The sequence below is a fragment of the Balaenoptera acutorostrata genome, chromosome 20, assembly GCF_949987535.1.
Source record: "Balaenoptera acutorostrata chromosome 20, mBalAcu1.1, whole genome shotgun sequence".
Taxonomy (NCBI): domain Eukaryota; kingdom Metazoa; phylum Chordata; class Mammalia; order Artiodactyla; family Balaenopteridae; genus Balaenoptera; species Balaenoptera acutorostrata.
Genome location: NC_080083.1, coordinates 55,715,797 through 55,742,438, shown reverse-complemented (window position 1 = coordinate 55,742,438; position 26,642 = coordinate 55,715,797). Strand labels below are relative to the sequence as shown.

Sequence of the window (26,642 nt, the reverse complement as noted above, 5' to 3'; positions counted from 1 at the left end):
GGAGGACTCTTGGATCGCGACCTGGACTTGGATTCCCTCTTGGACACGGGCGGAGGACTCCTGGACCGAGACCTGGACCTGGACCGCGAACGAGATCTGGAGACGGACGAGGACTTCGACTTGGACCTTCGCGCCGATCTGGACTTGGAGGTTGATCGCGATCTTGAGCGAGTACGGGACCGAGACTTGGAGCGGCTGTAGCGAGATCGACTCCGGGACCTGGACCGGCTCCGACTCCGGGATCGGCTGCGGCGACGCCGCCTAGGGCTGCGGACAGGGACGGCGACGCATCAGGGTTCCGCGGCCCCGCCCGCCCGCCCGCGCCGCCATTATCTCGCCGCCAGACGCCATTTCCCTGGTAGCGAGAAGGGGGCCCCCGCCCTCTCGCAGCTCGCCGGCTCTGCCCGGCCGCCACCACGTGTCCCCGGAAGGCCTTTGTGAATCACCCAGGCCCTCCCGGAGCCCCGGCCGCGACGCCCACCCGCTTACCTGCGGCTCCGACGTCCGTAGCCACCGCCCCCGTACCTGCGGGGCGGGGGTCCCCGGCGGCTATGGTGCGAGTCCGGAGGCCGGCCGTAGCGCGCCATCTGCACCCGCAACTCGCGGCCGTCCAGCACGGCCCCGTCCATGGCGTCCATGGCGTCCTCAGCGTCGCGCTTGTCGTGGAAGCGGACGAAGGCAAAGCCGCGGGACTCCTTGGTGTAGCGGTCCCGCGGGATGTACACGTCGCCGACGCGTCCGTACTTCTCGAACACGCGCCTCAGGGTGTCTGGCGAGGTGCGGTAGGTCAGGTTGTCCACCTTGAGGGAGGTCATGCCCTCCACATCGGGAGGCGGGCGGCCGTAACTCATGGTTCTTAAGAGTCGGGCCGGGGCCCGTGACTTCGCACCGACGGACTAACGCCCCGGCGGGCTCGCGCGCTCGGCTGCGGCGGCGGTTTTCTCAGACTAGCTCGGCTCGACGCCGCCCCTCTCCCCTGGCGGTTGGTTTCCGCGTGGAAACGTTTGGAAAGGCCTGACTAGGACAACTAAGAAAAAAAACTCCGCAGCGGACTTCACTAGAGAAGCAACTGAGCTAGCGGCTGGCTCCAGCGCCCGTTTATATCCCTCCTCACAAAATGGCGCCCGCGCCACCCGGAAATGAATCCTCTGATTGGCTCGTCTCGCACCGCCCCGTAACGTCCCTGCCTCGCGCCCCACCCCTGTCCGGCGCGCCTGCGCAGAGCCCGGCGGGCGGGTCGAAAAGCGCGCAGTCACTGCCGATGGGAGGGGGAGCGGGATTTGCCGGCAGTTGGAAAGCCCGCGAAACGCTCCTTCCGGCTGCGAAGCGCGCAGTGACGGCAGGAAAGGGAGGTGCTCCCCTACTGGGCTCCGCCTTCTTTTCATGCCAATTTCTAAGCTCCACGCAGCTTTTCTGCTCGGACGTCCGCCCCGCCTCTGTCGTGGGGCATGCTCCTTCACCTTTCCCCTCTGTGTTTCCGGCCTCCTCAGACCGCGTCTCCAGGCCCCCTTCCGCAGTTCCTGTCTCCTTCGCTGGGTTCCGCTTTTTAGCACCCCCCCCCCCCACCAACCCTTTGCCGGAGCCCACGAGGTCAGCCCCGCTCCCCTGGAGCGGGTGAGGGAGCCTTAGCGGCGCGCTTGCGCGTCCCGGGTCGCCCAGGACTACATTTCCCAGCAGGCCCAGCGGCCGGTGCCGCGGCTGCGGTCAGGTGACCGGGTCGCCTGACCTGCGGTGAGTCAGGGCAGGGAGGGCGGGGCCGTGCTGGCCGCTGCTTCTGGCCCTTGGCCCTAGTCCCCCTCTCGGGCCCCTTAAGTTGCAGCTACAACGTTCTTGGCGCTTCTCCGGGTGTTGGGCTCTTCCCTACTTGGATCGTGTCCTAGGAATGTCCTAACTATTCCCGTGGGGAGAACTTCACCCTAAGCCCGGCATTCTACTCCAAGACCTGGAAGTTGACACCTTGGCTGCCCTGCTCCTGGATCTGCCTCCTCCTCTCACCATCTCATTTCTTCTCCCGGGATTGCAGTGGGTTCCCCCGAGGAGAGCTGACTGCCCTCTGCTGCTGCCGACCGTTTGGCAGAGTTGAGCCAAAATGTCCCCGGAATCTAAAAAGCTTTTCAACATCATTATTTTAGGAATTGCCTTTATGTTTATGTTCACCGCCTTTCAAACTTGTGGAAATGTAGCGGTGAGTTGGAATTTGATCTTCCTCCTTTGAAGTGCTTATCATAATGCATTCCAAAAATGATAATCAACGTTATGTCTAATAATGCGCTTAAGTTGCACCTTTTATTTTGTCACCTACGCTTCCTCGTTTTCCATGATTAGGTTTGATTTCATGTGGCAGACGTTTCTTGTTGGGGTCGTTTATTTCTCTTACTTTATTTGGGATTTGTATGCTGACCCATTTATTTTATTTTTTATTTATATTAAGGACTACATTAGTACTTGGAGAGTTGAGGGAATAAACCTAAGGCCTGGTTACAGATGGTCTTCACCCTTCCCCCCCCCGCCCCCCCCCCACGCCTCTCATTGGTTTGCCTTCTGTTCTGTAGTCCATTCTCTTCTCTCGTGTTAGAATTTCACTATTAAGTATTCGGCATCTTGAATTTTTACTTTATTCCTAGTATTTGGAGAGCGACTTTCTGGGGTGAGGGCAATTACAAAACGTTTTTATTGATTAGTTTTATCTTCCACACAGCAAACTGTCATCAGGAGCTTAAATAGCACAGATTTTCACGGCAGTGGCTATACCAGGTATTGTACTGTATGATTGGTTTTACTTTTTATATCACAGATGTTGCTTAATTTCATCAAAATCACAGACAACGTGTTGTAATTAGATTATTAGTGATTTTTTTTTCTTTTCTGTATCTAGACTGTTTAGGAGAACATAATAGGATGAAGGTGATGAGTTTAGGTTTCATATAGAATTAGGCACTGGGTTTGAAATACTGGCTTCAAAACTAAATTACTGCGATATCTTAGGAAGTTGCTTCTATGAGCCCAGTTTCCTTGCTCAGATCAATGCGTGTAAAGCGCTTCGCACAGTGGCTGGCATTTAATAAGTACTCAGGTATTGTCATAATTACATCTTCCAAATCCTAAACAGAGGATGTTTTATATGACTGTCGAAATATTTAGTCTTCCTGTTTTTGTGATTTTGTAATTATTAATATATTGTCATCAGGAGCTTTTAGCTTTTTGTTAAGGTGTTTAGTGCCAATTTTACAGATGGAGAAAATGAAGTGAAAAGAGCTTCATAAGTCACTAGTACGTTGTGGTTGAAGTTGGGAATGTAATACATACCTGTATGTAAACACTAACAAATTTCTTACTTTCTCTATGGTTAAATACTAGATTGCGGCCAACCCCTTCCCCCCTAACCCCCCAACTCTTCTTATTTGGTTCTGTGTTACCTAACCTAAATCTGACCTTATATATGATAATTGAGAGTAAAAGGATGCTAATGTCCATTTTTTCAAGTGATTAATAATAATACCACAATTTTTTGTAATGTTTTGTCTTCATGTATACTGTAAAGAACAAATGAAAGGACATTTGATATTTGAGAGATTCATAAAAGCCAAAGAATAATTTACTTGGATTTATAAATAGTGGCTTATAAATGACTCTTGAAATGATTTTAGTCACACTTTGCTACAAGACATACATACTGGGGCCAGGTCTACAGTAGCTGAATAATGTTCAAGTGAGACCGTTAGGTTGAGTTAAATAAATCTGGTTTAAGCAAGTTATAACTATGTGATTATTTATAGCAGTGAAATTTCATGCCGTTGCCAGGAGTTGTAGGCTAAATTTGTAGAGCAGATTGGTTGACTAGGGCCTCTGGAATCAGATTACCAGATATGGGATTCTGGCTCCACCACTGACCAGCTATCCAGCTGGACTTTTGACAAGTTACTTACCCCTCTGTGTTTCAGTTTTCTTTTCCATAAAATGAGGATGATAATATGTTTTTCTTAGAGCTGTGTTAGCTGCTATTATAATTTACTGGTACATTAAAAACTATATTGTCTAAGGCAGACTGATTCAAAGAAACATTTGACAAGACTTCAATGTTTTGTACAAATGAAAACTTTAATATGACATTCAGTGTAAGGATATAATTATAAATTCTGACTAAAGAATATGAGTACTTATTGCAAAATAAACTATAGACTAAGTAGGTTTGAAAGTGATCTTTTGAGACTGTTTCAAGAGTGTTGTTTTTTTCCTTTTCTGTGTTATATGTGCAGCATGGCAATTATTTATGGAGTGTTCTCTGCCTCAAATTTGATTACACCATCAGTGGTTGCCATTGTAGGACCTCAACTCTCTATGTTTGCTAGTGGTTTATTTTACAGGTGAGTAGTCCAATTTTCTTTCATTTAATTAGAACACCTTCAGTTTCTTTCAAGCACATAGTAAACTTTTAACAAGAACTTGCTGACTCGGATTGAATAGATTATAGGAAGTATTTTAGGGATTTGGTTCTCTACGTGACACTCAGGGATACCATTGTTTTAATGGGATGGAATTTGTGTATATTTGCTTTCATTTTACCACCAATAAAAATAGTATCCAAAAACCTTTTTCTACAAGAGTTGAACTCATGAAATAATCTTATTTTGTATCAAGTTGACTAATGGGAATTAAAACAAAATAACTGAACTTTTCTTCTGGGCTATAGAACTGCAGTCCCACTGTGTACTGAGCTGTTGGCAGAGGCCAATTGCAGACCTTTGTTCAATGTCTCAGTTCACAAATTTGAAATAGTAAGTTAAGAAATGGACAGGTCACATTTGTCCCCTTTTTTCCAATACCAGAGAAGCCCTTTACAGGTTGAATTTTTTTCTTTTCTTTTTCTTTTTTTTTTTTTTTTTTTGGCTGTGTTGGGTCTTCCTTGCTGCATGCAGGCTTTCTCTTGTGGCGAGCAGAGGCTACTCTTCATTGTGGTGCACGAGTTTCTCATCACAGTGGCTTCTCTTGTTGCGGAGCATGGGCTCTAGGCGCGCGGGCTTCAGTAGTTGCGGCGCGTGGGCTTAGTTGCCCCACGGCATGTGGGATCTTTCTGGACCAGGTGGCAGTGCCACCAGGGAAGTCCTACAGGCTGAATTTTAAAAGAAGAGATCCCTCAGAATTGATTCCTAGAAGGCATAATTGACATTCTGTTTCAGGTATTGTTTGACTATAATACGTTGACCTGTTATATTTTAGCATGTACATTGCCGTTTTTATCCAGCCTTTCACGTGGTCCTTCTACACAGCCTCTGTTTTCATTGGAATTGCAGCTGCTGGTAAGTATTTTGATGTTTATTTTCCCTATTTTCCGGGTCTTATCTAAGAGTATTGTTTATATGTTTAATATATAAAGCTAAATGATTTCATTCCCTTGATAAACTTTTGGTTTGAATTTTAGTACTTTGGACAGCACAAGGAAACTGCCTGACAATAAATTCAGATGAGCACACTATTGGGAGAAACAGTGGAATTTTCTGGGCACTCTTACAATCTAGGTAATAATCCTTATGGCTCAATCTTTCCTATCATTTTTTTTGTTACACCATTTTTTAGACCCTGGTTGTGTTGAAAACTCAGATCTTCTTGTTACATGAGTTAAGTTCCTAGGTACATGTGATGGAGATTTAAAATTTTATGGGATTACTTAAAAATGCATGGACCTACCTCATTGGAATTTATGACTAGTAAATGGAAAATAATATTAACCATAATGTATTTAGCACCTGCTATACTTTAGGTACTACTGGGCTCTTGAATTTCAATAATCCTCACAACCCCCTGCGATAAGAAGGTATTAGCTCCATTCTACAGATGAGATAACAAAGGCTTAGTTAAAAGTTAACTGATCCAATCATCTGGATTCCAAAGGCCATGTCCTTCCCACCCAGCTATACCACCTGATAGCTGTTAACAATTAAATTTCTAAAGTGAGACTAACTCTATAACGACACAGCATATTACATATTTCCTAAGTAAAAAGCAACAACAGTCATTCTGTCATGGAATCTGTCCTGAGGATTTACCCTCATGAATCCTAAACGCCTAAAATTTTGGCCATGATGAGTCTTAACAAATGCAGACAGTGTCTTAAGAGATTGTATATTCAGAAACTGGAGTGTAAGTGAATGATTCTTCCCTAGGAAAATACTAAATAAAGTATCTGATTAGATGCAGATAACTAAATCATAGATTTTTTTTTTCACTGATTCTTTAAAATATAGGATTTTAGAGGTAGGGTAAACTTGTTTCCAAGGAGTCATTTCCAGAACTTCAATAAGTCACATGTTTCACAGTGAGTCAGGTCTTTGGAGGACGGTCTGAATCAGGCTTCTCTCATGTGGAAGGAGACAGTTCCATCAGGCTCAGTTGAGTTTTTCAGAAAGAGGGTGAAGTTGATGTTTTTAAATGACTTAGGGCAGGTAGAGAACTTCTTTAATTATGTAGGCCTCTCTTTCTCTTCTTTTACAGGTAATGGAAAAATTATTTCAAAACCCATAAATATGAAAATAACTTCCCAATATCCTCTCCCTCCTTTTCTTCCCCCAGCTTGTTCTTTGGAAATCTCTACATATATTTTGCTTGGCAAGGGAAAACTCAAATATCAGGTTTGTTTTATTCACTGTGCTTTATTCAGACAAGTTCAAAGCAAAATAGCTGTTCCACGAAAATACCCCATATTGCTTTGTTCAAATTGTTCTAGTGAACCGTGGTACCCTAAGTCCTCTCAGATTTCAGCTTTTAGTAATCTTTTCCCTTGGATTATGTTATTATACCAAGACTACAGTTTATGACTGTGCTTCAAGCAGCATCTCAAAGTGTGGGAGAAGGTTATGCTCTGTGTGAGGAGACTAGTCAGTTGTCAGAAGACTTTTTAATTCAGTTGTTTTGTCTGTTCCCTTATTTGATTAAAAGAGTATGATTAAGTTCTTGTGCTGTTTTTCTTTTGGCTTATTAGTATTTCTCTGACTGAAAGACAAAGGGGGATGTATCTTATTTTTCTCCTTGTCCTAGGTTTTTACTGATGCAGTAAAGTAAAATTTAATGACAAAGTGTGTTGATGGTCATAAACAAACATAGTACTGAACATAATACTAACTCTGGAATTGTTTGTGTGGCCAGTACTATCTACTTTCGTATTTTTTTTTCTCCCTAGAGAGTGACCGAAGGACAGTGTTTATTGCCCTGACAGTGATTAGCCTTGTGGGGACAGTACTCTTCTTTCTCATTCGGAAACCAGATTCTGAAAATGTCCTGGGAGAAGATGAATCTTCTGATGACCAGGACCTGGATGTCAACGAGTAAGAAGTTGGAAACATTCCTTTCTATTTTAAACTATATTTTGAGTAGGTCTAGTCTAGGAATTACCAGCCTTTTATAGCCCTAACTGATAATCCAGTGCTGGGCAGACATGAGGGAAAAGTTTTAAAGCAAATAAGCAGAGAAAGAAGATGAAGGGGAGCTGTCAGGGAGGAGGAAGGGAAAGGAAGGTAGACAGAGGCGGGGAAGGTAGTGAAAAGGTTTGTGGGGGATTTAAGTGTAATCCCAGGTCACCAGCTGTGTGACCGTGGACAGTAGCAATGTTCCCCTGAGTTTCTGTACGCCTCAGTTTCCTCATTCAATTCAGCAGACATCTCATGTGTTTTAATGTGTGAGGATATAGGCTCGTAAAGTTATATAGAAAACAATCCTCAGTTACTGTTTCTTGGATCCAGCCCTAAAATTTTCCGATCATGTGGTACAAGTGAGTGGCAGGGCCATCAGCAGTCATTGTAGATGAGCCGTGGTTATACCCATGCTCTGGATTTTGCACTAACCTGTGCAGGTAGTTTTCCCCGATGTAGTCCCTACTGGGAAACAATTACATAGTCCTGTTTTTCTAAAAATTGTGAATTACCTTGAGCATATTTCTTTTCTTTTATTTCTTTTATTTTTTTTTAACAAAACTTTTTGTTGTTGTTTTTTGTTTTGGCCGAGCTGCACGGCATGCAGGATCTTAGTTCCCTGACCAGGGATGGAACCCGCGCCCCCTGCAGTGGAAGCGCGGAGTCTTAACCACTGGACCTCCAGGGAAGTCCCAAAAAAGTTTATTTTTAAATGTACAATAGGCTCCAAAACAACACTTCATTCTAGCTGAAGGTGGCAACAGATGTTATGACTGGGAAATCCAGATGGTTAAACAGGAATGGAATTAAGGACCATCATTGCCTCAGGCACAAAGAACAGTTTACTTTTGGCCATATTTCTTTTTAAAAAAAAAATATTTATTTATTTATTTATTTATTTATGGCTGTGTTGGGTCTTTGTTTCTGTGCGAGAGCTTTCTCTAGTTGTGGCAAGCGGGGGCCACTCTTCATCGCGGTGCACGGGCCTCTCACTATCGCGGTCTCTCTTGCTGCGGAGCACAGGCTCCAGACGCGCAGGCTCAGTAGTTGTGGCTCACGGGCCCAGCTGCTCTGCGGCATGTGGGATCTTCCCAGACCAGGGCTCGAACCCGTGTCCCCTGCATTAGCAGGCAGATTCTCAACCACTGCGCCACCAGGGAAGCCCTGGCCATATTTCTTAATTCCACCTCTGGCCAGGGGCCCTTCTCTGAGGCCTCCTCTCTCTGTTTCTGCTTAAATGTCTTATCTTCCTCATCCATCTCCTTGTCCTGGTTCTTGGGCTGCTTCAGGGGCTGCTTCTTGCCACCTTCGAGGCAAGACATGGCTCCTTCCTCCCCTTCCCCAGACCCTGCCACCAGAAGCAGGGACCTATTTCAATTATAAGTAAAACTGATTGAAACATCAAGGATGATTTCTCTGCAGGTTATCATCTAGATTTGAAGAAAGGGGAATGAGAAATCTTTGCCACTCTTGATTTGCTTTGTGAATTGATAAAATTGTGAAGCTTGCCTTATAAGTATTTTATCTGTTGTTAAAAATTTTGCATCGAACTTTCTGTGCTGCCTTTTTAAAGCCCAAAAAGGGCATAAAATTCTCCAGTCATAGGATCATTAAGCATTCAAAATTTGCACTGTTCAGAGCAAAAAAGACGTGTTTATATAAGTATACATTTATGTGTGTATGTACCATGTACATATTTTTTTAAGCACAAACCAATGGATATTGGAGAAGGGGTCTATGAAGATGAATGCCACAAATTCAACAAAAATTAAACACCCATTCATTCAGCAAATGTTAGGTGTTGGTGCTGTGAAGGTAAATACAACCTGTCCCTGTTTTCAAGGAAATTTTCTGATAGACAAGGAATCATGTAACTGTCATAAGGTGCAATGCTGAGGGGTACCACTTAGCCTTTTTTAGCATTCTCTGTTTCTGAATTGTCTTCCAAACTTGAAACTTGTGTCTTTATTCTGTAAATAGCACCATGTGCCAGCCATCTTCTAAAGGGGAGGGAAGGAGTAATGAACAAGACAGAGAATTCCTTGTTTTTATGTAACTTAATTGTAGAGGGGCTGGTAGACGATACCCTGTAAGAAAGTAGCAGAGTAAGTGCTAGAACGCAGTGAGAAAGGGGGAGGTGGTGGAGAGCTGGGAGGTGAGAAGGTGTGAAGATCTACTGATGGCCATTGCAGCAGATGCCAGGGGTGGAAAGGGGTGTGGTGGGCACCAGGAATGCCAGAGGCCCCTGGGCCTCTCACAGTGCAAGTAGGAGTGTACTGTGAGAGTAGTGCAGCAGACAGAGAGTTGATTACATAAGGATACAGCAGGAGTTTGGATTTTATTCTTGGTGTGATTAGAAGCCGCTGAGGAAGTAAGTAGGATCTGATTTTAAAGGATTCCACTTTGTGGAATCCACTTTGAATGATTTGCAGCTGATAGTAGCTGAGTTGATTATATTTTAATAGTCTGTAGAGTACAAATCAGTTTCTACTTATTTGGGGCCTTGAGTGTGAAATAGTATAATCCACACCTGATCCTGTCCAAGTACTAGATGAGGGTACTGTCATTAAATGGCATTTACATAGTATTTGCTTCCAGGGAAGGCATGAGTTTTTATGGTGGGGGAAAAAGTTTTCCTGTTGGTTAGAAGATAACTACCTTTTTTGTGTTAGTAATTTATTTATTTAAGTCAACTAGATCTCCTTTAGGTTTGTTTTTTGTTGTTGTTCTTGTTTTTTTCAGTTTGTTTGTAAATGATATCCTTTAAAGATCTAGGAGGAGTAGACTTGGCTGGTAGGGTAAGAAATGTAATGTCTTAAAAACTTTCTTACCCTAACCTTATAAATAGTTACACTTAAGTTATTTTATCTCAATTAATTCTTACAGGTAAGTGATAGTGTCCCTGTTTTATAAATGAGGAAATGAAAGAGAAATGAAGTCACTTGTCTAAAACCACACAACTAATAAGTGGCAAAGCAGGACTCAGCCTCAAAGCCCACGTTTTTAACCCATAGATGATATCGCACCCAACCCCGTACCGCCAATGATGGCGATGCTTTTCAAGAGTTCTAACACTGAAGAACCACAGAGTAGTTTTTACATAGTTGGAGTGGTGGAAGATTGAGCCCTCACAAATTATTTTTACAGTTTGGAAACAGCGTAGAGGAGATTTCTGTCCTGCCTGAAGTATCATCTGTGAAAAAGACATGCAAGGCTCTGTGCCATAAATGTAATGTGGGGGAATCGCGCTCCACGGTTAATAAAGAGCCGCCCAGGTGACACTTCCACCACATCATTCTCTGAAGCAAGGACCTGGGTCATGAAGGGGCACCCTGGAGCAGGGAGCGTTGAGGCCACTGAAAGTGTTTGCCAGACCACGTAGAGGACAGAGCTTTTACAGATTTAAATGAAAATGTGATCGTATTTTTGTTCTCTTTCTCCATTTTCAGGGGAAAAACTTTCTTCTTTTTATCTTTTCAGGTCTGCCCAGAACAATATGACAAAGGCAGTAGATGCATTTAGTAAGTATTTTCTGTATCTGAAATGCAGGAACTGTTCAGGAACAACTTCAACATTTGCCTTTCCCCCTTTCCCTGGTAACTTCGGATTGACAATACCCCAGTATTTTCATGTTTCCAGGTGTGCCGCTCTGAAATATGCTAGTCTTCTCAATAAGTATCTCTGTAACGTGGGGGGTGTGAGGGATAGAGGATAATTCCGTGCCCTACCTGAGCACGTGTGTGAGGGGGGCCTGAGGAGGAGGAGGCAGAGGGTTAGGAGTTTACCCGAGGAAGTGAGGACACAGACCATTTTTTCATGCATCGCTTGTCACTCCTCAGAGCAACGCAGGAGCTGGGGTGACCCAGTAGCGCATAAGGCCAATCACGCTCATCTGTTGAGGGTTCTTCCTGACTAAACCTCTCGATGTGCTTTATTTTCTTTTGTTCTCACGACAATTCTGTGAGTATCATGTAACACACACGTATTATTATCTCCATTTTATAGAAGAGAAAACTGAGGCTTAGAGAAATCGTTTACCCAAGGTCAAACAGGGCATTCCTTTCTTGTTATCAGAGGCCTAGAAAGCCACGTTGGCTTCTTTGGTGAACATGGAGTCAGGCAGAGGGAGGCTGATGAGCTTCAGGCTTGTGGGATGGTTCGTCCAGCCTTGGTGAGGCTTGATGCAGCCCCCCTGCTCTATTACTGAACCCCTCTCTGGATGTCTCTTGATATTAGCCAGACTCAGGATGTCCTTCCTAGGCAGTTGTACAAACTTTGCCTCAACTTCTCTGTAAAATGAGACACTAACGCAGTTAGGGCCTCATGCCTTTTATCACGGAGCTGGTTGGTTACTTGGTGTAGGGTTCAGTAGTAACAAGAAACTGGGCTGTCAGGTTTGAATGGGGAGAAAGAAGGCAGCGGCCAAAGAAGACAAGGCATATGAGGTGCTATAGGGCAAGAAAATTTAAGTTTAGGTGATGGTTCCTGGCAGCTAGGGAGCAACGTGACGTTATGAGGCGGCAAGGAAGCCGAAGGCAAAGAGAGGAAGGAAGAAGACTGTCCAAGCGTTCTAGCCTGTGAGCCGGTGGTTCATTTATTAATTAATCACGACGTTCCTTGGGTTGGTACCATAGTAGGCATTGTACAGAAAGGGTCTTGCTCATGTAAAAGGCACTGAGTCCCTCAGCTGGGTGCATATGTTTAATGCGATTCTGGAAAATTTCAATAAAACTTTCTTAAATTTATTTTTCGGTCCTGATGAAAGGTTCCTAAAGTTCATCTGGAAGAATAAACGTCTGTCAGTAGCCAATATAATTTTTTAAAAGAACATTCCCTAATAAATATCAAAACCTGTTGTGAATCCATTTGAAAACATTGGAATACAAAGAGCAGTGGAACTGAAGTCTAGACCCACAGTGGGATATGGAATACAGTAAAATAGTCTTAAAAAGCAAGGCCAGACAGCTGACTGCCTGGAAAAGAATGTAGTCTTACACTAAAATTCCAGGTAGATTAAATGAAACTGTAATAGTAACTGTAAGAAATTAATTTGGTAGAGGAAAGCCTTTCACGCAGGTTTGTCAAACAGTAAGGGAAAAGAATGCTCTTTGGGGGACTTCCCTGGTGGCGCAGTGGTTAAGAATCCACCTGCCAATGCAGGGGACACGGGTTCGAGCCCTGGTCTGGGAAGATCCCACATGCCGCGGAGCAACTAAGCCCGTGCGCCACAACTACTGAGCCTGTGCTCTAGAGCCCGTGAGCCACAACTACTGAAGCCTGCGCGCCTAGAGCCCGTGTTCTGCAACAAGAGAAGCCACTGCAATGAGAAGCCTGCACACCACAATGAAGAGTAGCCCGCACTCGCCGCAACTAGAGAAAGCCTGTGCACAGCAACAAAGACCCAATGCAGCCAAAGATAAATAAATTTAAAAAATAATGTTAAATTTAAAAAAAAGAAAGCTCTTTGGTTACCTAAAATATAAAATTTCAGTTTCTCAAAATCTAATGAGTTAAAATGGCAGGGAAAATATTTACAGTATATGATAGTTATGAACCAGTAAGAAAAGCATAAACACTCCAGTAGAAAATAGTTATTTTATAAACAAAGAATTATTATAAGCTAAGTATAAGAAATGCAAATTAAGTTTTCTATCAAATTTCAAAAGATAAATAATTCCTAGTATATGGGGCATAGGTACATGCCTAAGACCACAACGCTAAAAATATACACTTGTATTACTTTTTTTTTTTTTTAAATTAATTTATTTATTTATGGCTGTGTTGGGTCTTCGTTTCTGTGCGAGGGCTTTCTCCAGTTGCCGCAAGCGGGGACCACTCTTCATCGCGGTGCGCGGGCCTCTCACTATCGCGGCCTCTCTTGTTGCGGAGCACAGGCTCCAGACGCGCAGGCTCAGTAGTTGTGTCTCACGGGCCTAGTTGCTCCACGGCATGTGGGATCTTCCCAGACCAGGGCTCAAACCCGTGTCCCCTGCATTGGCAGGCAGATTCTCAACCACTGCGCCACCAGGGAAGCCCTTGTATTACTTTCTGAAGAATGATTTGTCAGTAAGTATCAAAAGCCTTAAAAATGTTTATACCTTTACCCCAGCAATTCCACTAATAGGATTATCTTCAGGAAATAATTAAGAATTTTGGCCAAGATTTAACTACTGTTTATATTAGTGAGAAATGGAAATAATTTAAATATTCAGCTACAAGCCCTATCCAATAGATTACTGTAGCCATTAAAATGATCACTACGAATATTAGAAAATGTTTGTTATGTGAAAATAAATTATAAAATACTATAAATAGTGGAATTTCTTTTTAATAAAAAAAAGCATAGAGAAAGTCTGGGAAGAGACCCATTAAGGTGTTAGATTATAGTTATTTTCCTTAATAGAATAACTTTATTGAGATGTGGTTCATAGTATACAGTTCACCCATTTAAAGTATATAATTCAGTGGTTTTTAGTATATTCACAGAGTTGTGCAACTGTCACCACAATCAATTTTAGAACCTATTCAGGGAGTTCCCTGGTGGTCTAGTGGTTAGGATTTGGTGCTTTCACTGCCATGGCCCAGGTTCAGTCCCTGTGTGTGTGGCCAAAATTAAGTTAAAAAAATAATTATTATTATTAGTTTGGCCACGCCATGCTGCTCGTGGGATCTTAGTTCCCCGACTTTGGGTTGATTTTTCATTTTCTTGATGGTATCTTTTGAATCACAGAAGTTTTAAATTTTTGATGAAGTCTGATTTAGCTATTTTATCTTTTGTTGTGTGTGCTTTTGGTGTCCTAGAAGGCTTTGCCTAACTCCAGGTCACAAAGATTTACTCCTGTATTTTTTTCTAAGACTTCTTTAGTTTTAGCTTTTACATTTTGGTCTGTGATCCATTTTGAGTTAATTTTTATGGATGTTGGGATGTAGGAGTCCAACTTCATTCTTTTGCACGTGGAGATCAGTTGTCCTAGCACCATTTGCTGGAAAGACTATTCTTTCTCCCATTGAATTGTGTTGGCACCCTTGTTGAAAATCAATTGACTGTGAATGTAAGAGTTTATTTCTAGATATATGCCTATCCTTATGCCAGTACAATGCTGTGTTGATTATTGTAAATTTGGAAATTGGAAAGCATGAATTTTCAGCTTTGTTCTTTTTCAGGATTGTTTTGGCTATTATTGGTCCCTTGAATTTGCATATGAATTTTAGGATCAGTTTGTTGATTTCTGCAAATAGATTATATTGGGTTTCTTTTTTTTTTTTTTTGATAAACGATTTTTTAGAGAAGTTTTAGGTTCACAGCAAAATTGAGAAGAAGATACAGAGATTTCCCATATATGCCCTGCCCTCACCCACGCATAACCTTCCCCATTATCATTGTCCCCCACCATAGTGGTACATTTGTTACAATCAGCGGACCTACAGTGACACATCATTATCTCCTAGAGTCCATAGATTACATACATTAGGGTCCACTCTTGGTGTTGTCCATTTTATGGGTTTGGACAAATGTATAATGACATGAATTCACCAGTATAGGATCATACTAGATTATGTTTTAAAATTTCTTTTTATTAGCTAAATCTTCTGATTAGTCAAAAGCAGATACGCTTTGCTAATGTAATGTTTTTAATTAAAAATATTGTTTTAAACTTTTTGATCATGTTTTTTTTCTGGAAGTATGTGAAAATGATTGGTGAAAATATCTTATTGCTTTTAGTTTCACTTTATTTTAGTGAAATTAGAGAAGAAAAAAAAAACTATCCTCTTTTGTATATGGAGAAATTCAGGACAGAGTGTTTGTGATTTATGTGAGTTTCCTAGTCATCCGTTGAATAGGAACTAGAATCTGGATCCTCAGGCCAAGCATGAGCTGTAGGGGCTACACCACCGCCTCCAGGGCTGAACTGAGGCCTGAGCGCTCCTGCTGCAGAGCTGGCCGCACCAAATAATGTCTCTGTTTGACTGGAGAACTTTCATTTATTTCCAGGCTGGTTCTGATTTGGGGTGGATTTTGGTTTTGTTCCCCCCCCCCCGCCACCTTTTTAAAAAATCTGGATCCGCTATTAGTTTAGGATCCTAGATAAGTGGCCTTAAATTATGAAATGTGAGCAGGTTCAAAAAAGTTAAAATGTGCAGTTTTTAGAAACGCATTTTCCATTGCAGATTTCAACTAAGTTGAACAACATAAAAATAAACATTAAGGGGATCAGAAACAAATAGGCAGAACTGAAGTTTCAGTCCTCAGATCCAGAGAGAGAATCTCAGGAAGCGGCATCTCAGCTTCTGGTGGTCAAAGAGCTCCGCTGCTGATTCTGACCTAGAGTCCAGTGTTAAAGCTGCCCTGTGACCGTTCCTTAGGGAAGTCAGCACTTTGCCAACTGCTGACTCTTAATAGCCTAGCCTTTAATCAAGTCTGTTGGAATATTCTGTTGTTTTGTTTGGTTCTATTTCTTTTCTCTGTTTCATGTTTTGTTTGTTTTCATGAGAGCTGAAGAATGTGTTAGAGAAAACACAACTCTAGACTATATTTACATAGTTGAAATCAACATTTTTTTTATAGGGCAGATTTAGTTCATACCTTAACCATTTTAATCTGAATCATTAACCTCTGTCCCAATGTATTTGTTTATTGGCATTATTGACAAGAGGTGTTTTGGTTGAATGAATATTTTAGAATTTTTGTTGGATTGATTAAAATCTAGTTAAGTACTCCTAAATTTTTTTTTCCCTTTTTTATAGAAAGGTCTCTTAAGTTATGTGTCACCAAGGAGATGCTCCTTCTTAGCGTTACAACTGCTTATACAGGTAATGGGATTAATTATGGTTTTGGTTTTCTGTGGCTGCATAATTACAGCAAGGGTTGAAAACAGCAACTGTGTTACTTTCTCACAATTCTGTGCATTGACTGGTCTCAGCTAAATGGTTTTTCTGAGGGTCTCGTTGGGGTCTCTTGTGGCTGCTGTTAAAGGGTGGCTGAGGCTAAAACTTCCAAGGAAGTTTCATTTGCGTGTCTGAAGGGGTCTGATGCTAGCTGGGTCTCAGATTTCTCCTTGTGTCTCAGCAGCTTTGTGACCCCCCCTCCCACATTGGTGAAAGCAAATCATAGGGCCAGCCCAAATTCAGTGTGGGAGGATTCTACACAAGAGTTTGAAAACTGGGAGGCCTGGTTCATCCCAACCAGTGATTTTAGGGCAAAATAGAACACCACAGAAAATAATCATGAGTAAATCTGTGTAACTTGGCATGAATTAAGATAATTTTTAATGAAATGGAATGAGTTCTGTGGCTTACAGTGATAATGTGATGTGATAATAGGTGGAATACTCTTAGATCTTAAGGAAATCTGTTTCCTTGTAAAAATTGCTCTAATGTGCCAATTATTACTTTTGCCTTTACACTTGACCCTTGAACAACGAAGGGACGGATTAGGGGTGCTGACCTCCCCCGCAGTTAAAATCTTCATACAACTTTAGTCAGCCCTTCGTGTCCGTGCTTCCTCATCTGCAGATTGAACCAGCTGTGGATCCTGTAGTGTGTATGGACCCACACAGTTCAAACCCGTGTTGTCCAAGGTTCAACTGTATGTGCCTCATCGGTATAAACGTCTTATTTTTAGGTCAAACAGAATAAATATTAAACATCCTCAAAATTCAGTTAAGGTTTTGTAGCATTAAGGAATCAGGTCTTCTACTCATTTGCTCTCAATTTTCTACCCGAATTTTTTGAATTTCTTTTGCTAGGACAATGTGTTTAATTAAAACTTTTGACTTTAAGCAAAAGTGGATAGTAGGTATTGGTCTTACAAATGTATATCCCTGTTCCCTTGGGAAGCTATTAATAAGGATAATGGACACTTTAGTTTCGCTGTTACAAGTTTATGTTAATTATGTTCTCTGTTCATCCCCTGTCTGCGCAGAGTGACCATTTTTAACATAAGGATGTCTTCACTTATTTGAGTTGTATGCTTTTATCTGAAATATGTGACAACTGCCATCTTGTGGCTAATTCCATGTCATCAGTTATGTCACGTAAAATTATGCTGTGCTTGGGGAGTAACATTTCAGCCTGTGTGAATTTTGTTTTATGCATGTATAGCTCAAATACTACTAGACATGAAGGAAAACCAGGAAAGGGAGACTGTGCATTTTTTTCAATACTAAATCCAGTGCTTCCCAATCCATGGTTGGTTGAATCTGAGGCTGCAGAGTCTTGGATATGGAGGGCTGACTATGGGACTTGAGCATCTATGGATTTTGATACCTAGGGACAACTGTAATTTAAATCTCATTTTTTTCTAAAGGTCTGGAATTGACTTTCTTCTCTGGTGTATATGGAACCTGTATCGGCGCTATAAATAAATTTGGAACAGAAGAGAAAAGCCTCATTGGACTTTCTGGCATTTTCATCGGCATTGGAGAAATTTTAGGTTGGTTTAAAAAAAAAAAAGTTTTTGCACTAAATCAGTTTGTTATAGAAATTTTAAATGTACTTCACCTCTCTGTCCTTGAATTTCTGTTTCCTTGTTTTTTAAAAAAAAATTTTTATTTATTTATTTATTTATTTATGGCTGTGTTGCGTCTTCGTTTCTGTGCAAGGGCTTTCTCTAGTTGCGGCAGGCGGGGGCCACTCTTCATCGCGGTGCGCGGGCCTCTCACTATCGCGGCCTCTCTTGTTGTGCAGCACAGGCTCCAGACGCGCAGGCTCAGTAGTTGTGGCTCACGGGTCTAGTTGCTCCACGGCATGTGGGATCTTCCCAGACCAGGGCTCGAACCCGTGTCCCCTGCATTGGCAGGCAGATTCTCAACCACTGTGCCACCAGGGAAGCCCTGTTTCCTTGCTTTTATACAAATGGGTATGTCTTTTTTTTTTTTTTATTATCACTGTTCTAAAACTAAATTACAAAACATTTGCCAAATAATTCAAGACAAAACCATAAGTAAGAAAACATATGGTCTCTCCCAGCTTTTCCTCTTAAAATACTTAGGGAAGGTGTATTAGAATTCCTGAATTTTTTTTTTTTTTTTTAGTGTGTTAGTTTCTGCTTTATAACAAAGTGAATCAGCTATACATATATCCCCATATCTCCTCCCTCTTGCGTCTCCCTCCCACCCTCCCTATCCCACCCCTCTAGGTGGTCACAAAGCACTGAGCTGATCTCCCTGTGCTATGCGGCTGCTTCCCACTAGCTATCTGTTTTACATTGGGTAGTGTATATGTCCATGCCACCCTCTCACTTCGTCCCGGCTTACCCTTCCCACTCCCCGTGTCCTCAGGTCCATTCTCTACATCTGTATCTTTAGAATTCCTGAATTTCTTATTCTCTGAATCTCTGACACCAGTTGGATGTGCAACAATACAGTTCAATTCTGACACTCCTGGAGTTAGCATCGGACTCCGCAGGTTCAAGGGTGCAGTCCTGCAAGACCAACCTTACTTGAGACATTAGTCGTTAAGTCCTGGGTCCCAGGCTGCCTTCCCTTCTGTCCAGCTTGGCTACACATTCAAGGGTTCCCACAACACCCCTGGAAAATGCTATACTTACTGTTAAAGTTTATTATAAAAGATGCAAATGAACAGCCGGATGAAGAGGTACATAGGGCAAAGTCCAGAAGGGCCCCTAGTGTAGGAAGCTCTGTCCCCATGGAGTCTGGGCGTGGCACCCTCCCATCGTGTGGATGCAGTCATCACCAGGAAGCTCTCCCTAACCTGTTTTGTAGGGATTTATGGAGATCTCATTATGTCACATGGTTGATTAAATCATCCACCATTGGTGATTGGACTCAGTTTCTACCCCCTCTCCCCTCCCCTGAGATTGGGGGGTGGGGCTGAAAGTTCCAACCCTCTAATCAAGGCTGGGTCCTTCTGACAGCTAGCCCCCATCCTGACTATCTAGGGCCACCTCCAGACCCCCTCAAGGATCACCTCATCATCATAAACTCTGGTGTCGTTGGAAGGGATTAGTTAAGATAACTAGAGACATTCCTTTCACTGAGAAATTCCTAGGGTTTTAAGAGCTCCATGCCAGAAAGTGGAGAGGAGAAGAGGACAAGGCAAAGAGTAAATCTCTTTTTATTATACCGCCAGGTATTCCTTATTCAGCAATGATCCGTTCAATACTTGCAGTATATTGGGTGTTGTGTCACATATGAGGAACTTACCAATTCAACAAATATTTGTTGTGAATCCATTGTATGAACAAAACATGGAGCTTATATTCTTGGGGAAGAACACAGACGATAAAAAACATCAGAAACTTAGAATGTCAGACAGTGATAAACACTATGGAGAAAGCAGACTTTGGTGTATTTTTGTTCCTTAATTCAGCGGTCCCCAACCTTTTTGGCACCAAGAACCAGTTTCGTGGAAGACAATTTTTCCATGGATGGGGGGGTGGGGGGATGGTTTCGGGATAATTCAAGCACATTACATTTACTGTGCACTTTATTTCTATTATTATCACATTGTAATATATAATGAAATAATTATACAACTCACCATAATGCAGAATCAGTGGGAGCCCTGAGCTTGTTTTCCTGCAACTCGATGGTCCCATTGGGGGTGATGGGAGACAGTGGCACCTGACGTGTGTTGCTTATGTCCAGTCTACTCCGTAAGATGCAGCTTAATTGTCACGTGCCACTCACTGATGGGGTTTTGATATTGAGTCTTCAAGCAACTGATTTATTATGGTCTCTGTGCAGACAGACCTCTCTGCTGATGATAATCTGTATTTGTAGCCGCTCCCCAGTGCTGGCATCACCGCCTCATCTCCACCTCAGATCATCAGGCATTAGATTCTCATAAGGAGCGCACAACCCAGATCCCTCACATGCACAGTTCACAGTAGGGCTCATGCTCCTATGAGAATCTAATGCTGCCGCTGACCTGACAAGAGGCAGAGCTCAGGCAGTAATGCGAGCTGTGGGGAGCGGCTGTAAATACAGATGAAGCGGCCAGCCTGCTGCTCCCCTCCTGCTGTGGGGCCCGGTTCCTAACAGGGCACCGCTACCCCTACCCTAATTTATGGCCAACACCTGGCGTGTGTGTGTGTGTGTGTGTGTGTGTGTTTGAGCATGTTAATACAGTTACAGTAATTATTTTAATGTCTTTGCTCATTCTGACGTCTGCAACTGTTCTGGGGTAGTGTTGTTGTTTTTTTTTCTTTACAACTTTATCGAGATATAATTCACATGACGTATAGTTCACCCATTTAAAGTATACAGATCAGTGTTTTTTAGTATATTCACAGGGTTGTACAGCCATCACTGTAATCTAATTATAGAACATTTTCATCACCCTTCTCCAGGAAACTGCTAATCTACTTTCTCTATAGATTTGTTTATTCTGGACATCTTGTGTAAATGGAATCATACAATATATATGGTCTCTTGTGTCTGGCTTCTTTCACTTAGCACAGTGTTTTCAAGATTTTTCCATGGTGTAGCATGTATCAGTACTTCATTTCTTTTTCTTTTTCTTTCTTTATTTTTTACTTCATTCCTTTTTATTACCAAATAATATTTAGTTGTATGGATCTACTACATTTTATTTATCCATTTATCGTGTCACAGACGTTGGGGTGGTTTTCGCTTTTTGGCCGTTACGAATAATGCTGCTGTGAACATTTGTGTATACTTTTTGTGTGAGCTTATGTTTTCATTTCTCTTGTATGTAAACCCAGCACTAGAATTGCTGGGTCATGTGATAACTCTGTGTTTGACTGATTTGTCTACTTATGATGGGTCCTATTTTCCTGTTTCTTTGCATGCCTGGTTATGTTGTGGATACTAGCCATTGTGAACTGTACCTTGTTGGGTGCAGGATGTTTTTTGTATTCCTGTTAATGTTCTTGAGCTTTGTTCTTGGATGTGGTTCATTTACTTGGAAACAGTATGATTTTTTTTAGGTCTTGCTTTTAAAATTTGTTGGACGGGATCAGAGTAGTGCTCAGACTAGGGCTAATTATCTCTCACCCCTGAGGGAAGACCCTTCTGTGTACACCCAGTGCCCGTGAATAATAAGATTTCCAGTCTGGCTGGTGGGACCAGGCACTCTTCCCTGCCCAGGGCAGGGCACTAATACCTCTAATCCTCTTGGAAGTTTCTTTCCAGGCCTCTGCTAATTTACTCATGTCCTGTGCTGATCAGCTGTCCTTTCTTATACTCTGTCTTGGGAACTCAGGCACCTTATCTCTCCAGACTCTCAGCTCTGTCTCCTCAACTCAGGGAGGCTGCGGGCCTCCACCTGCCTTCCCTCCTCTTCTCCCTTTCCCTCCCTGCAGCCCACAGCCTCTCAGTCAGCTGGGGCAGGTGTGGGCCTCACCTCATTTGTTTCCTGTCTCTCAAAGATCACTGCCCTTTGTCGCCTGATAATCTGCATCTTCAAAACCATTGTGTCATATTTTTGGTACTTTTCTTTGGCGGGGGTGGGGGGGTGTGGGTCACCTGTGTGCATTTTGTGATCTGTTTTGTCTTGTCTATTTTTAGTCCATTTGCGCAGCCATGGCATTTTTCTGCAGTAACTACCTTCTCCTTCATTGGCAGCTCCTGGTCATGGTGATGTTTGGGTTTTTTGGAACTGTTTCTTTCTTCACTGTGGAGTGGGAAGCTGCTGCCATTGTAGCCCGGGGCTCTGTTAATAACTCTGTTTCAACAGTTATTTCTTATTTTCTATATTTGTGCCTTCTTTCTTTCTTTCTTTTTTGATTAAATTAGCTATTGGTTTGTCCGTTTAATTTATTTTTTCAAAGAACTAAGATTTTGATAATATTAACTTGGCCTTGGGTTTTTCTGTTCTCTACTTCATTGATTTTATAGGTGGAAGCCTCTTTGGCCTGCTGAGCAAGAATAATCGTTTTGGTAGGAATCCGGTTGTGCTGTTGGGCATCCTGGTGCATTTTATAGCTTTTTATTTAATATTTCTCAACATGCCTGGGGATGCCCCTATTGCTCCTGTTGAAGGAACTGATAGCAGTGCTTACATCAAACCCAGGTACAGTGACTCTCCTTTTTCTAGTAATTGAAGGAAGGGCGGGAGGTAGAGGATGGCTAGGAATTTAGAATGGAGCAGTTACTCCTTTTCTGCAAGTCTGTTATCTTTATAAGGTCATCTGTCAAGTGTTAATGGAGCCAGAATGAGTTTAGATAGGAATCCATAGAGAATCCCAAGTTATGTTTCTAATTGCTGGTTTTAACCTTTCTCCCCACTAAATCTTTTTCTTGATCTGTGAAGGAGCACATAAGTATCTGATTTGAACTTTATATCTCTGCCTTTCAACCAGTGAAATCTCTAGAAGTTTGGGCCCCGAGGAAGAGCAAGCAGGAGCAAGGGGTGATCTGCCTGCTGGGCCGGCCACCCAGTTCTCTCACAGTGTCCACAGGAGTTTTGAGGGTGTCATTTTATTGCACTCAACTCTCAAAAGTCATTGTAGATGTGAGTGTTTATGTCTAGATCCACAGTCCAAGAGCAGCTCTGCCCCGCACACAGTGTTTGCTTCCCCAATAGTTAGTAGACCAGAGTTTGCTAGACTGCGAAGGTGAGTGCGTTTGAGCGTAAATTCTGACTTTGTAAATTCCAATATTTATTCATACTTGTTTCATAGTGTTTAAAATTTGAAAGTAAAATGCTTTTGTGGGTGAGTTGTTTTTACATTTTAATCAACTCTAACAAATATTGTTAATGCTCACTCTAAATTAATTTTGTTTTATTCAGCAAAGAAGTTGCCATCTTCTGCAGCTTCCTGTTGGGTCTTGGAGACAGCTGCTTCAATACCCAGCTGCTTAGTATTCTAGGTTTTCTCTATTCTGAAGACAGTGCACCAGCCTTTGCAGTCTTTAAATTTGTGCAGGTAACCTCTTCTTCAGATTGTGTTTAAAGCAGGGTCTATTTTTTTTAGTGCTTTAACTTTGTTTTCTTAATGTTTCTTAAATGAAAGTCAAGGACAACCTTTAAAAGGATTTGTGGGACTTCCCTGGAGGTCCAGTGGTTAAGACTCTGCACTTCCAATGCAGGGGGTGCAGGTTTGATCCCTGGTCAAGGAACTAAGGTCCCACATGGTGCATGGTGTGGCCAAAAAAAAAAAAAAAAAAAAAAAAAAGGATTTGTGATTAGAGTTAGGAAGCAATGAGTAGTGTGATCTTTTTTGCCCTGTGACTTGTATAAGAGATTTTATGTTCTGGTCTCTCTGTGGCTCAGACTTCCTTAGATACCAGAATTCATAGTATACACATATAACAAGAGTGTTTCTCACTGTTCATGCACATTATTTTATAACTCCTGTTTTTTACAAAATACTATTTTAAATAATAGCTTACTTGATTGTTCCCAGCTCTCAGCAGGAGTTTGTGGTGCATGTTTGTGAGCTAGTGACCAAGGAACTGCCATCTAGATGCAGAAAGAGCAAGGAGCAGTGCAAGGCACAGGAAGCCTGGGGTCAGAGAGCGGTGGGGCTCTTTGTGGAGCGGCTGGGTCACCTGTGTGCATTTTGTGATCTGTTTTGTCTTGTTTATTTTTAGTCCATTTGCGCAGCCGTGGCATTTTTCTACAGTAACTACCTTCTCCTTCAATGGCAACTCCTGGTCATGGTGATGTTTGGGTTTTTTGGAACTGTTTCCTTCTTCACTGTGGAGTGGGAAGCTGCTGCCATTGTAGCCCGGGGCTCTGACTACCGAAGTATTTGATGAAGGGTGCCCACGAGAGGAGGCTGCCTCCTCAGACAGCTCGGCTGGGCGGTAGGGCTCGGTGCAGGAGGCCCGCTCTCGTCTTCACAGTACATTGGAGGATGTTTAGGATGGAAAATCAGAGATTTAAGACTGCTAAATCTGCCAGAGTTGGTATTCAAGTTTACAGATGTTAGTTGTTTAAAACTGGTGGAATAAGGGAGACTTGTACTGTTGATTATGATTGTTCAAAGATGTTGTTTTTCACTTCGTCTGTCTCGCGTTCCTTGTGATCATGTTATAAATGTGTAAGTGTTTTCTTCTCCCCCTGTTCTCTGAACGATCATGCTTTGATTGAAACTACTAGGCCAAAAACAAAAAAAAAAAAAAAAAGAAACTACTAGGCCATATGTCATATAAAGACTCTTGCTGGGTATGGCGTATGTGTTACTATGTAATAAAAGGGAGCATATGCCACCCCACGCGTGTCTGGGAATGACATTTAAATAAATCGTGATGCTGAAATGGAATCTTTGAAAAGATTTGCACATTCTTTCTCTTTAAATGTTTTTGTTTGATAAAGTTTTTTTACCTTGTAGTTCATAGCAAGGGGGGGGCGCTAATCAAGTATTATGAAATGAGGTAAAAATTGTCTTAAGTTTTAAAAACAGGAATCTAATATTTGTAAATGAACAAAAACACATTTACTGGGGGAGGATTTTGCTAGTAATTTTCCTGGAGGATGCAATGCATTAAAAAAAACAAACAAACCCCAAAACATGTAGTGAGGTCTAAGCTATGGTGGCAGGCTGCCGTCACTTACGTATCTTCTTACAGCAAACACCATTCCATAAGCATGTCTGGGAATAGAATGTAACTATTTGGGGAGATGTTTAAATGGAAATGTTAACTTTAATCCATAAGAGCTTAAAACAATAATTTTAATTGAGGTATAATTCAGACACCATAAAATTCACCATTGTAAAGTATACAATTTAGTGTCTTTTTAGTACATTCACAAGGTTGTACAACTGTCACCATTATCTTTTCCGAACATTTTCATCATCCCAAAAAGAAGCCCCATGCCTGTTACTAGTCATTCCCCATTCTCTGGCCTGGCACTCACTAATCTACTTTCTATCTCTATGGATTTGCCTGTCCTGGACATTTCATATAAATGGGAAAGCTCACTTTTAAAAGTCATGCCTAACTGTACAAATGAAGGCTTTTATGGCAAAGTAAATTTAACCAAGAAGACAGACAATATTTTGTTTTCCATTGTTTTTAAAAAGCTGCTTAGAAATTTACAAATTTTATGGAGTGTGATTTTCAGACTTGATGGCAATTGTGGGGAGTCGGAAAACTCTGTAGTTAGCTGGAACCCTTAGAGAAATTTCATTTGTATGGAACACTAAACTCTTTTGCCCCAAGTTGTAAAGTTTTGGTTTTCTTTCTTGAAGTTGAGATAAACTCAGTTGTTAGTTGATTTTATATAAATAATTTGTAAATGCTATTTCAGAATTAATAACAAATGATTTTATTATCTCCTTAAGCACATTATTGTGTACCCAGCTGTGTTAGTTTTCTATCACCACCATATGACAAATCACCCCAAAACTTAGCCACTTAAAACAGCACCTATGTATTTTCTCACAGTTTCTGTGGGTCTGGAATCTGGGCGTGGCTGAGCCAAGTCCTCCAGCTCAGGGTCTGTCACGAGGCTGAGGTCAAGGTGTTGGCTGTGTTCCCCCGGGGGGGGGGAGGACCTGCTTCTCAGCTCACTCGTGTGGTCCTGGACAGGAGGCAGTTCCTCCCTCGCAGCCTGTTGGACTAAGGGTCTTAGTTTCTCATGGCTGTCCTCAGGCAGCTGTCCTCAACAAAGAAAGCAAGTGAGAAAAGCCAAAGGCAAGTGCCAGCAAGTCAGAAGTCACCATCTTTTATAACTTAATCTTGAAAGTGACATCTCATCACTTTTGCTGTATTCTCTTTACTAGATGCAAGTCACTAGTTCCTGGCTGCACTCAAGGGAGGGGGCGGGGGTTACACCAGGGAGTGAGTAGGACCAGTAGTGGATCCCCAGCACCATCTCACAAGGCTGCCCGTCTCACGTGTCGGCTGGGAACTGGGTCCTGCACTCCCATGTTGCTCATTCTCCCAGGCTCGGGCTCCCTTTGCTCATGATGGATCTGCAAATCTAGGCAGCAGAGGTTAAATAGCCTCTGTCAATGCCACTGAGTACATTCACCCAGGGCAGCTGTAGCCTCTTACCACCACTGGTAGGATTCCTGGTAACTTGTCAAAAGGGAAATGAAATGGAGTGAGGTGAGTCTGTCAGGAACACAACTTCCAGACTGCCTCCCTCCCATTGCTGTGTGTGATGGTATTCACTGTAAGTTCTGTACTCACATTTTGTGTTTTGAGGGTTTTGTTTTTTACTCAGTTTTTGTGTCTATAAATAGTGTTGACCTTGGTGAGCTCTTTATTTGACTGGTAACAGTAAGCTCATCTTTTAAATTTGTATCATTATTTGAGTTTAAAATGAAATATGAAATAAAGAGTTTAATTTTTATGTTCA

At 42.2% G+C, this 26,642-nt stretch overlaps 2 protein-coding genes across 9 annotated transcripts in view; one reads left to right on the top strand and one right to left on the bottom strand.

Annotated features, from left to right (window-relative positions):
- SRSF2 (serine and arginine rich splicing factor 2) overlaps window positions 1–1,113 on the bottom strand; it is a 3,220-nt gene extending 2,107 nt beyond the window's left edge. For 6 of the 8 annotated variants that reach the window (XR_009006422.1, XR_009006421.1, XR_009006424.1 and 3 more), the window contains exons 1-2: window positions 490–1,113; window positions 1–267 (exon numbers count right to left, since the gene is read on the bottom strand). The exon at window positions 1–267 is cut by the window's left edge. Coding sequence is in view for 3 of the 8 variants with exons in the window: in XM_057536823.1 (XP_057392806.1) it covers window positions 1–267; window positions 490–851 (629 nt within the window). In the remaining 5 variants the exon portion in view is untranslated. The remainder of the gene's footprint in view (window positions 268–489) is intronic. The other 2 variants (XR_009006420.1, XM_057536822.1) reach the window with 1 other exon arrangement.
- Window positions 1,114–1,731: 618 nt separating this feature from the next.
- MFSD11 (major facilitator superfamily domain containing 11) lies at window positions 1,732–26,642 on the top strand. The gene is made up of 13 exons (XM_007185758.2): window positions 1,732–2,185; window positions 2,699–2,754; window positions 4,257–4,364; window positions 5,218–5,297; window positions 5,420–5,516; window positions 6,568–6,626; window positions 7,175–7,319; window positions 10,884–10,924; window positions 16,149–16,214; window positions 17,710–17,835; window positions 22,226–22,400; window positions 23,121–23,256; window positions 23,924–26,642. The coding sequence occupies exons 1-13, from the start codon at window positions 2,090–2,092 to the stop codon at window positions 24,086–24,088; spliced, it is 1,350 nt and encodes a 449-aa protein (XP_007185820.2). The 5' UTR covers window positions 1,732–2,089; the 3' UTR covers window positions 24,089–26,642.

Coding starts and splice junctions, on each gene's coding strand:
- MFSD11 (XM_007185758.2), top strand. CDS start 2,090: ATGTCCCCGGAATCTAAAAAGCTTTTCAACATCATTATTTTAGGAATT. Junction 2,186..2,698: donor AAACTTGTGGAAATGTAGCG/GTGAGTTGGAAT, acceptor TCTTCCACACAG/CAAACTGTCATCAGGAGCTT. Junction 7,320..10,883: donor CAGGACCTGGATGTCAACGA/GTAAGAAGTTGG, acceptor TTATCTTTTCAG/GTCTGCCCAGAACAATATGA.